Source organism: Vanessa atalanta, chromosome 2 (assembly GCF_905147765.1).
Source record: "Vanessa atalanta chromosome 2, ilVanAtal1.2, whole genome shotgun sequence".
NCBI classification, from domain to species: domain Eukaryota; kingdom Metazoa; phylum Arthropoda; class Insecta; order Lepidoptera; family Nymphalidae; genus Vanessa; species Vanessa atalanta.
Window position 1 is genome coordinate 3832501 of NC_061872.1, and position 13208 is coordinate 3845708.

Sequence of the window (13208 nt, forward strand, 5' to 3'; positions counted from 1 at the left end):
GTTATATATTAGATATGAGTCAGAATTTCATTTAACACAATGTTTTCTATCACCGCAGAGCATCAAATGAACTACAACCATAAATAACCATTTGAAAATTTTCTGTGCTATCCTGGAATTGAACCTACTACCTTCAATTAAGGTCTAATTATTCTAACCAATAGGGCATCGTTACTCTTTAAGATATAGTATACCTATGATAGTGACAAAGTCAAAAAAAAAAAAGCTTAACACCTAACTCGGTTAGACACGAAGTCACGTGCCGACTGATGATGGACAAAACTTTCACAAGTGTTCTCGCATAAAGCTGCTATTAAAAGCTTGAATTCCCAGAATACAATGGACATTTCAACACGTGACGTATATTTTACAAAGAACTACAGTTTCAGTCATCAATTATTACGGGTTAATGATATTCATTGATTTATCAATTTAACTAGAATTTACAATCGACTTCACTCGTATGAACTTTGATTCGACATATTTATCAAAATTAATGAAATAAATTATAATAATAGTAATATATAATCATTTTTGCACGACACATAAAAACATTCCAATTTTTTCTCCTACAATAATTTGATGGATCAAAATGATGTTCAAAAAAGGGTAAAGTAATATCATTTCAATATCTCACTGCTGTGCATAAGCTTTCTGCTCCAAAATTAAGCACATGAAATCTTAGAGGTGCTCGCTTGGGTTTAAGTCCGCAATTTTTGCTTAAGATTCAGTTTTCAGCCAGTTAGATCTCCGGTCCAACATCGAAATTAGTATTTTTTTAAGTATAGTATTTGCCAGTATGCCATTGTCCCCGTTAAAATTGAACCGTGTAAATTTGAGAAACTATTATATTACAAATTTACGCATTAAAAAGGGATAGTGGGGGGGGGCTAATGTCAGTGCAGAGGTATTAGGTACCCCATATTCTTTCCTGTACCCAGACTGTATGCCAAAAAATTGTCATGATATGTTATCAACCGATAACAAACAAACACTTTCTCATATATATTATTCGTTAGGATAGACAATAAAACGCGACAGAATTAAACGTATAACAATAACGTGTAGTAAATTACAAATGCTTTCACAAATAACACAGCTATTTTGTTTAATACTAAATAAAAAACAACAAGTGTATAATTAATTAAATTAAACAACAGAGCGATGGAAACAAGTATTGCCAGTTAATAATAGACTTAGTCTATAATTTTCATAGTAAAAGCTATCATTCATTTACAACACTAAAGCGATAAAATATTTACCTACCTAATACACATTTATTGATCGATGAAACATTGTTGTGTTTAATGACAGCTGATATTTTATATACATTTGTCCTCTTATCATGGTAAGTATTTAACTAATTATTTAAATAAAGAACGTCTTTATTAGAAATGTAATATGGTTTTTTTTTTTGCGGTTGAATTTAGTTTCATTTAGAGCATTGACGATTTGAGTTTTTTTTTGTTTGTGGCTTTCAATTTTTTTGGGCGAGGATTATTTCAATGATTTTGTCACGGAGTTTTTAATTTAAATTAACATGTAGAGAAAGGAGTTCAGACAGCAATTTTTATTTGAGTTGCCAAAAAATAAATAATAGCATAACTAATTTCATCATTCGTGTCTAAATTCCCTACCTTTGTTAACAAACTCATTACTTGCTGCAACTTGTCATGGTTGCTAAAAAAATGGGTTAATCAACCTAAGTACCTTTCTATCACACTGTACGCGTTATCAAGTTTTGGATATTTTATTATTAATTAATTCAAAATTACTTACAAAACAACATATTTAATTATTGATTTTATTCTGTCATGACATGACATATTTAGGATGTTTTACTTTTTGAATGCCTCTTTGGTCTGATGACAAGATTAGTTATCTAAGTTCAATTGAAATTCAAGCCAAAAAAATATTTGGTTTTTTTTGTCAAGAAACTCGTATCAGCACGGAATTTGGCAATTTTTCTTCCATATTACACACACATCCGTATCTATTCGGTAGTTTGTTCCATTCTGGTCAGATTTGCCATTCCGAAAAAATTGAGTGTAAACAATTTTTTTCACACAAACTAGTGCAATATTCATTGACCGAAATACATTACCATATCATTATAATTGATAAGCACATACTTTCGCTAAGCATATTTAAGTAACTAGCCTTATTCAGCGATTAATGCTTAATATTAAACAACTAATAAAACACTAGAATATTCAGAAAATGTTGCTTTTAATATGAGTTGATACATAATTTCTAAATTATTTTTCAATGGAAATAAAACATAAATATATTAAAAATGTAATGTCACAAATAATTTGTTTGTGTAGTAAAATGAACAGATTTCTTGAATTGTGCTTGAAATTTTTTAGATACAATGAAAGCTCCAGTAATTTATAATGGACAAGGAAAACATTTTAAAAGTGCGAAGTTTAAACGTGATGTAAGAATTAATGCTTATATTTTGCTTAGAAAATTTTCCCTTCATTAAAAATGTAAAACGATATTTATGATAATTATCGGTAAACACTTAAATATATAATATTTACGGTGAAGTTTTTCTAATAAATATAATGAAGAATGGAACATAGAGTACTTTGTTAAGAAGGTTACTTCGAAATAAACATTTATTCAAAAACGACTTGGAGACATAAATAATTATTTTAATCACAAAAGCAAACTAATAAATGATGTATAGGCTGACAATGGCTCAATTATGGCAATAAATAGATATAAAATGTTTGATAAACAATCAATCAAGTGAGTCATAACTCTGTGAATCGTTAGGGAAAATCTGAAAATGCTGTAACGGTAAAAAAAAATCTGTATAATTAAGGGACACTTAACTTGTCCAAATAAAAGAAAAGTACTAACTGACAACGGAAGCAGGAAAAAAAGGTGGAAAGGCAAAAAAAGATGAATAGGATGATGTTTAGAAACTGAAAACTACTGAAGATCTTATTTTGATAAAGAAATGAATGAAAGAAAAGACACCACGCTGATCCAAAAAATTGTATACAAGCGAGCAAAGGAACATTTCCATATTTCTTTCTTTAAATAGAGCTCTCAATCTTACTTTGAATAGAATCAATTTTTGGGTCAATAAATAAAAAGTGATAAAAATCTATGAATTTTTGCATTAAAAAAAATTTGAAGCTATTATTAAAAACAGATTTTTCAAAATCTTGTGAATAATTTTTTTTTTATCGTTCTAGAAATTTCTACCAACTATGACCACAGTTTTCATGATCGCTCGTTGGTTTGGAATTCCGACGTATGGAGGTAGCTTTTTCCTGTACTGGGCTTTGATTATCTTGACGATGCTGACTGCTATAGACGCTGCAGCCATTTGGAAGCTAGTTCAGTTGCTTAGTGGAACAGCGACAAATAACACAAGTGGACGTTAGTTATTCTAGATTAAATTAGGTTCATATTCATTCTCATATTTGTGTGCATGTTTGTGCGCGTGTTTGTCTGTGAATTTATCTCTTACTACATTATTGTAACTCAATTCAAAAATCATAAAAACTATATCCATGTTTGTTTAATTAACTATTATTATAAATAATCGTGTTTTAATTTTTTAGAAGTAATGGCTCGTCTATCCGGATTAATATTTTATGGAAATGCATTGTTCTCGTTGATACTCTCATGGAAATTTGTTAATAAATGGAAAACTCTTTCTATTGATTGGCTAAGATTAGAGACGGGTGAAATTACTTTTCCGCCTGACGTAACAATCAGAAGACGCGTCATTTTGGTAGTAATACTTGTGGCATTATTTGCAATTGGTACGTGTTTTTATAGAATACCTAATAATATTGTATGTTGTATTCAAGGCTTCCTAGTGTTCCTATTATTGTGTCTAATTCAAGTCAAGTTGTTATTTAAAAAATAAATTATAATATGTCTTCTACGTTAAATAATATTCTGACAATGTCAGGTATCAGAGGGAAGATAGAAGATTAATAGGTCCCACATTTTTAAAGTTTTAATGATCCTAGATAGCTCAGCGGTTAGCACACGTGCATCTTTATTAATGATTGCGGGTTAAAACCTAGGCACCAATGAATTGCATAACTTGTCATCATAACTTATCTTAAGAGAAATTTTCATTATTTTCTTAATAATATATTCAAATATATTATTCATTCAATAATAAATTACATAATAATTTATTTTCTTCAAATTAAACGATATTATTAATTTAGTTGTGTCAATACGGCACCGAATATTTTTTTTCTTTTCCATTTCAGATTTTTTATTTCGATATTATCTTTACATATATTTATGCCAATTGTTTGCTTAAGCATATTGGCAAAATATTTCAAATGACTGTTCGATCCAACATGTCTGAAAATTAATACGTAACAGAATATGTTTGCTTTTGTATCAAGCGCTGTAAATATACTTTTATTTAATCATTTATAAAAAAACAATAATTGTTTTAAAATGTATTTAAGATCTACAATAATCGAATAACTAGAATTAGATAACCATGTAAAAGGTTAGTAAGTAATTTTCTAAAATTGTAAAGCGCTTAAATTAGTTTCATTCCAGCGGAACATACTTTAAGTATGATATCAGCAACGGGCTTAGATTGTCCTGCTAATGAATACTTCGAGAGATACATTTTATCTTCTCACGGATTTTTATTGAAAACATGTAAGTTATATAATTTTATATATATATATATATATAATATAATCACATTATAGAAGCACAATATTAACATAGTGACATTTCTTTTTTTTTTAGACGAATATACTCTGTGGCTGGCAATACCAATATTTATTATGAGCAAATCAGCGACAATCCTTTGGAATTTTCAAGATTTGATCGTCATTTTGATAAGCATGGGATTAACGTCGAGGTACTACAGAATGAATTCGTTCGTCAAATACGTCATTAGATACGAGAAACGTGCCGGGAAAGTTAAAAAGGTACAGCTTAAGCTTATATCTAATAGGCTGCCTTGTGAGATTTACGAACGTTATAGCAATTTGCACCAGTCAGGCTTTTGACATTGACTGAGACAGGTCTAAGTATGTTAAAAAATATCGAAGGAATTTAAGCAAAAACAAACAATGCATCTTCTTCTTCTTCTTCCCCATAATCTTCACCTTAATGTAATTCCATTAAATTAAAAAATACACAAACATTCGCGTACCCTTCGATCTCATTTACGAGTTCGCTTAAAGTGACAGTTGTCATACTGCGAGAGAAATTCCTCCTTATTTTGACGTGTACAGCATGCATTACATTCGAGATTGATTGCATGATTTTGCACTAAAAACACATTGAAGATTGATACCGTATACGTTCAAGTATTTACGGTACCAAATTAAAAATACTGAAGATATATTTTGTAAGAACAAACTCGAACACGATCGTGAATTGTCAGAAATTGCAACATTGACATACAATAAAATAAGTCTATTCATATTTCACGAGTGAGATACAAAGTGACTTCTTACGTAATAGCATTGCCAGTCCAAATTTCAAAAGGACATTTTTTTTTATAATAATTACTGTAAAAAATATTTATAAGCATATCCAACAAACATAGGTGTAATTTCAAATAATTCATTCCGATTTTTGTGACACGAAAACGGAAAAAAAAATATAATCATTGTATATAAAATTACAATTAATTATAAGTATATAATCAAATTATATAATATGAAATTACTTCCATCTATATTTAACCAACTTTCTTTGAATTTATTCTAAATATATTTTAAAACATTGTTACGTTAAATACATTATAATAATTAACAAACTTGACAAAATTGTTTGGACTTTGATGTTATATAATATAAAATGACATAGTATGTGTTTTAGTTTGGTACTGATTACTGTTTCCAAGCAAATACCTGGTGTAGGATCAGACAGGCATACGTGCAGCAGGCAGCGTTAGTTCGAAAGATCGACGAAGACCTGGGACCTCTGGTGTTTCTCTCCAACTTGAATAACTTGTACTTCATCTGTTTGCAGCTGTTTTTGGGTATTAGGTTAGTATCACAAGTGTAGTATATCGTATATACTACAAAAATGTGCTCAATGTTTCTACAATGAGCAAAATTATACTTTATACAGTTATAACATTAATTTTAGAAGCATATTATATAGATATCTTGATACTGATGTTTCTGTTCTGATATATGAAGACCGAGCGCTCAAAAGGTAACGATCAGAATTGACAAATAGAAATTTTCTCTAAAAAGGTCTAAATTAAACGAAAAACTAAAATAAAAATAAACATCACATAATAATACTTCCTTCCCACTTATCCAACGGGACAAGTTCCAAATAAAATATAATCATTTTATTCTTACAGACGTATAGACGGAACATTAATCAACAAAATATACTACTTCTTTTCCTTGGGCTGGCTCATCTTACGCGCGTCCAGTGTGGTGCTCTCCGCTGCAGATATTAGTTTGCATTCGAAGCGGGCCTTGCCCTATTTGCATTCCTGTCCAAGTTCCGCCTATAATATAGAGGTGAAAACTCTTTACAATATAAGATATGAAAAGCTATAAATGGTAAAGCATTGAGTTCCATGTGCTTAATTGTGTCTTTATCTCAGTTTATTTTTAATGGAATATGTAGTCGGGCAAATGGATCATCTGATGGCAAGTAGTCAACATCGCCCATATGTATTGGCGCCGTTCAACATTCCATAAAAGAAAAATGCGCCACCAACCTTGGGTACCAAGATATTATGTCCTTTGTGCCTGTAAATCACCTGGTCCACTCATCCTTCAGACAGGAACACATAACAATCTCCAGACCTTCTTCAAGAGGAACCTTAGCCCAGTATTGAGGTTTTCTTCTTTTAGATATCTGATGAAAAATTCTATCACATCATAAAACCAGAATTTCAAGAAACGTCCATATTATTGCTTATCAAAATTCGCTTACACTCATACATATATGTAAATGTAATCTGTAACAAATTACCCCTGGCTTCCCCTTAATCAAATGTAAATACATATCTCCATGATTGATCATCGTTACGATACATTTACAGATCAAACGGCTGAAAGATCAATTGAGTCACGACGTTATAGTTTTAAGTGGAATGGGTTATTTCTATTTGGATCGACAAAAACTTTTACAGGTAATATTTATCTATCTTTTCTCTTTTTATGTTATGATATTACATCTCTATTAAAAACTATCCCTTACTTTGTGTCTGGATATATTCTACCGTCAAACAGTAAAGCTTAGTATTGTTGTGTTTCGGTTTGAAGGGTAAGAGTAAATCCATGCGCAAGGGACATTACATTTTAGTTCCCAGGGTCGTCGGTGCACTGGTGATATGTGTAATGATTAATATTTATTACAGTACCAATGCCTATGGACAGTGGTGACCACTTACCATCAGGTGGCCCATTTGTCAGTCCGCCTACTAATAATATAAAAATAAAAACCTATATATTTTTTGTAGATTCCATATCATAGCATACTTATAATAAAAAAAAAAAACGATATAAAATCTTAAACATTATAACTGGCTTTGGTGTGTACTGTTCGTTGTGAGCACTGACTCCTAAACTACAGTTAAATCTTACGTACCGTTACAATTATGCAATAAATAGGATTATTATTATTGGTATCATAAGGAAAAGATTGGATCATGGTACCAAGTAAAACTTGCACTAGAATACATCTGATAGATTTACTGATTTTATTTGTGATATCTATTATAGATCATATAATGTGATTGAATGGAATACTGTAAAGCAAAGTATTTTTGGGTTGACACAGGATAATGACTCCATTTCGGATTCGGATAATGACTCTATTTTGAGGCCGTTTTAAAGAAATGTTTGAACATAAAAGGAAGAATATTAAAATTGTCTTTGTTTCCTTTCTTTTCTAGGTCGCAGCTGCCATCGTCAAATATGAATTAATTTTACTACAATATGATAATTAAAATATATGTGATAATAAAATAATAAAGTTTACTAATTCCACAAAACCTTTTGATTCTGTACAAAATCCAAAATAAAATGTCCTTTCTCAAAATGCTCAAGAAGTCTTATGAAAGGACTTTTAATCGTCATGGAAAACATCGTGCTTTTTATTAAATCTTCTGTAGGTGTGTATAAACTGAATTTGTCCTAAGCGGTTAGACCAATTTCGATGAAACTTTTTGTGTGTCCCAATTTTTGGTGAATTGAGTCCTTGGATGGTTCAGATTGGACCCGGTAGGTGGCGCTGAGGTCAAGAAGTAAATAAAATTCACAATTACCCGGACAAAGTCTTTCAAAATAGCTGTGTAATCTTATTATAGATACATACTGTACTCCTGGAAGGATATATTGTATTTGCGAAGTAGGTAACTAGATGTGATAAGTTTAACTCTACTATTCGTGTCGATACAATGATTGTCATATTACAGAACATATTATTCTTTTAAAAATAAATATTATTGAGAATACAAATTTACGGGAGCGCAAGTGTTTTTTTTTAAATAATAAAAAAAATATATTAAGGAATCTAAGGAATTGACGGAGCAGGAGCTGAAGCTCAGAAGCATACAATCAATTGAAATTATTTCCAAGACATTATGTTCAGATCAAATATGTTTCCCACGATATAAGACGAATCATGTTCCTTTCGTTTAATGCTGATTAAGCGTTTACTTGTACTGTTCTCACACCTTGTGCCAACATAACTATACACATAATATTGTTGTAAACATATCATGACACAAATAAATATACTCACTCTAAAAATTCTTCACCAATCCAGATCATGAATTCTCTTCCATGTCCTTTAAAAAAAACCTGTATATTAAGGTGCTCTGCATACGCCAGCAAAATCGCTGACCTAATAAACCAAACATTTTTCTTTGGACGTTTGCTCTACAATATAAAATAAATTATGGAGACCCTTATTCTAGCCGGATCGGGTAGCAGTTGTAAATAAAGGCAAGTTAATGCCAGAGTATATTGATCCCGCAGTTAGTATTGAAATAATTTAATTAATTATATTATACTGCCAATATATTTAGACAGCAATAACGTCTACCGTCTGTACTAATGTTAATGCGAAAGGAACTCCGTCATTCTGTCTGTCTGGTGCTCTTTCAAGGCCACACCACTGAACCGAATTTCATCAAATTCAAATCTCATCAGATTTGGTATGAAGCAAACTCGAATACCAAGGAAGAACATAGGCTACTTCTTAGGCCTAACTGAGTCGACCTTTAAAGCCGAAGCCTTGTATTTTGTGGTGTAATAGATAAACACACCTAATGGTAAGTTGCCACCACCGTCATAGGCATTGACGCTGTAAGAAATAATAACTATTCCCTACATAACAGCAATGCACCACCAATCATGGCAGCTAAGATGTTATATCCCTTGTAAAAAAAACAATAAATAGTCAATTAATAAACATTCTTCTCTGCTTTTTATATTGATGGCACTTAATTGGCATAGCTTTTTCGTTTCTTTGATTTGGTAATTCAATAATATTTGATTATAATTATTATACGAATTCACACATTGACATACCTCATTCAAAATATCTCTCTCTGTTCACACTTAAACCACTGCACTGATTTAGATTAAATTTAGTATGGTTTGGGTCCATTGGATACTTTTATTAATTCACCCCTCGAGCGAAAAAAATGAGAGTAAAGTGAAATGAGTAAAGTGAAAATTTCGCACAGGTAAAGCCGTAGGTTAAAAGAACAAATAATTTTCGTCGTACGTGTCCGAGAGTATACCTGAATAATCGTAAAAGACTTGAGGGATAAACTTGTTACCAGCTGATTCGACTTTAACTTCAATTGAAGGCAAAAGAAATTTGGAAAATCTTCCGCGAATATAAAATGGAATTCTTGTAATATATTTAGGAGATTGTTTCATTTGATTCTTTGTAACGAAATCGGTCTATCAAAAATACTTTTAGAATGTTGTTGCTTGATTTACAGACTTTTTAAATAAAATTAACGCATCTTTGTATTTCAGTTTAATAAATTAATGTCAATAGATTTAAAAAAAATAAAACATGTCGAGTCGTTTTTTAATTATTTCTCACTTAGAGGATAAGATTTTTTTTTTTTTAATTTTTATCCATCAAATATTAATTAGATTTCTAAGGAAATGAAAAGAAAATATGTAAGAAAAAAAATATTTAGTACCCAATGTTTATTGTATTGATTTGTTCGACTCGACTGGACGCGGAACGTGGAGAACCGGGAACTTTATCATACCTTGGAAAATGTAATGATGATATGTCGAATGGAAAGTGAAAAGTGTCGAAGTTTATATACCTACTCGTATATTAAATCACTTCATATTATCTCGGCATATTTTGTATTCTTTTTATTATTTGAATTTAATATATTTCTCTTTATTTTAACTTATCGAGTGTTACGAGACTAGCCCTAGCCTCCAATACGGTGCTACGTCATGGGATATCATAATTAATAGTATCATTAATAATGTCATATTATTATTATTATTACATATTATTACAATTATTATTCTAATTAATTGATCAATAATTTGTACAACTTTAGTTAATATTATTTTATAACATTTAATACTGGCATGTAACACTATTTCTTATTTTAAAAGTGATTGAGCTGTCATAAAGAAAACAATTGGATGATTGGGGCATTGTAAAAATATAGAGAGAGATTGAAACATCATGGTACAACATAATTTTATTTTGCCATCCCGAACTACTGAAATTACACGAGAAATGTAAGGCCAACGAAGCACCGATACCGAAGTCAATGGAAAAAACGAAGGATTCCTACTTTAGAGGTTAGAGGCCTCTCTGATTGATGTATGTAGCGTATTGTAAACCAATAATTATTATATATTTACCATTACAAAGAAAGAAATAGTTTATTAATATTAAGACGACACATCTTATCATACTTATGAAAAAAACACCAAAAAGAGCTATGTTTTATACCTTACCTTCATGCAGGCAAATATTCATCGATTTCAATTTACTGCAAATTACCTTGTTTATTATTGTTAACGTTAAACATTAATTGGAGTAAAAAAATTCGTTTTAGAATATATAAAACATTCCTATACAGATTTATGATACGAAAACTGATGGATGTTTTTGTTTTTTCCTGAACAAAATAGCCTCAGTGTACCCGTTATTTTTGTTAAATTATGAGAACAAAAGCGTGTACAAGTATAGCTACTCGTAACTTTAAAAAGAAACTAAAACTCTTTATAAGGGATAACGTTACATTTTTTTTTTTTTACATTAGCAGCCCGTAAATGTCCCACTGCTGGGATAAAGGCCTCCTCTCCCTTTGAGGAGATAGTTTGGAGCATATTCCACCACGCTGCTCCAATGCGGGTTGGCGGAATACACATGTGGCAGAATTTAATCTAAGTTAAAATCTAAAGTATATGCTCCAAACCTTCTCCAGGTTTGGAGCATATTCCACCTGACTGAACTGGCTGAATTTCGTTGAAATTAGACACATGCAGGTTTCCTCACGATGTTTTCCTTCACCGCCGAGCACGAGATGAATTATAAACACAAATTAAGCACATGTAATTTCAGTGGTGCCTGCCTGGTTTTGAACCCGAAATCATCGGCTAAGATGCACGCGTTCTAACCACTGGGCCATCTCGGCTCTCGGGATAACGTATATGAATAAAATTAGTGAATATTATTTCTATATTTAAAACTCAAATTTAATGTCGCTAAAATTTAAAAATTTAATTTATACATTCTTTTGTAAAAAAAAAATATTTATCTTTTTCGGGTCATTGTGGACATGTACTGCCACGGATTCTACCACTGACACGAACTTTGTATATAAGTTATATAATCAGTGAACTGTAAGGTTCTTTATGAGTAAAAAAGTTGTATAACCTAAATAACTTGAAACAAAACCGTTACTTTTCGATAAACTTGATTCGAGCAGATAAATTCGACCCTCGCATTATAGGCAGTCGGTTATGGATAAGACAAATTGAATAATTCTCCTGTGAGTTACGAAGGTCCCGGCTCGTATGGAGAAGTGGTCGTACCGTATAACTCAATACAGGCTATATGATTTTATCTATATTTTACGACGGTGAATTGATATTGGATTTAAAGGAATTCCAAACTATATTTTTAACAGGATTCAACGTTATTCTAAATTCAAATGGGTCATATGATTCCATTATTTATTCTTATTATGAATATTTATTTTTATAACAAATGTTAGCGACTAGCATAAGGAAAAACCGTTATGGCTTTCCTACTCTTTCTTTTTCTCGCTGTCTCTTTCTATTTCATATGGTTTTATCGAATATTATTTATTTTTTTGATATTGTTTTCATTCACAAGATTTTTTGTTTATAAAAAAATATTTCTTAGCATTTCATTATTCTCTAGCGTTGTTAATAATAAAAAATCGAATAAGTTTCGTTTTTCGAATTGTTTATTGCTGTATTTATAGGTCTCCAATACTCAGCCATACATTAGATAAATATTGGAAGGTTTCTTCGAGCGAGATCACAAGTAAAAAAATACCCTGAAAGGGGGGCGAAATGGAACGTTCAAAAGTAGTGCATAAAACGTTCATACGCCTACCTTGTGGGAGAATTTATGCATCACTATAAAAAAATGCACGTTTATCTTAAATAATACCATAGAAATTATCCTTTTTTAACAGTAAAAGGTCTTAATTTAATATTCGTTCTGAAAATACTACCAAACTAAGTTACCTTCAAACCCAATACATTTTATAGTTCATATAGTATTTTATATTTATGAGTATTCTAAATTCCGGCATACTTTTCCGCTTCGTATAAAATACGATCATCATTATGATTGTGTTTCTTGCTATTTTTGACTAGCACTTATGAATATAATTCTTGATTATTTTAAACTAGTGTTAGAGACTAGCCCTAGCCTCCAATACGGTGCTGCGTCATAGGATATCATAATTAATTATATCATTAATAATATCACATTATTATTATTATATATTATAAAACTATAGTTAAGATTATTTTACATGGAATAACATTTAATACTGGCATGTAACACTATTTCTTATTTTAAAAATGATTGAGCTGTCATAAGGAAAACAATTGGATGATTGTAATCATTCTAAAAATATAGAGAGAGATTGAAACATCATTGTACAACATAATTTTATTTTGCCATCCCGAACTACTGAAATTGCACTAGCTACCCATCCCAGAATCTGA

At 30.7% G+C, this 13208-nt stretch overlaps 1 protein-coding gene across 1 annotated transcript; it reads left to right on the top strand.

Annotated features, from left to right (window-relative positions):
- The first annotated feature begins 3227 nt into the window (after positions 1 to 3227).
- On the top strand, positions 3228 to 7942 carry LOC125074042 (gustatory receptor for sugar taste 64a-like). The gene is made up of 6 exons (XM_047685233.1): positions 3228 to 3399; positions 4756 to 4940; positions 5842 to 6011; positions 6338 to 6503; positions 7034 to 7123; positions 7889 to 7942. Exons 1-6 carry the CDS (start codon positions 3228 to 3230, stop codon positions 7940 to 7942), a joined length of 837 nt encoding a protein of 278 aa, XP_047541189.1.
- Positions 7943 to 13208: the final 5266 nt, after the last annotated feature.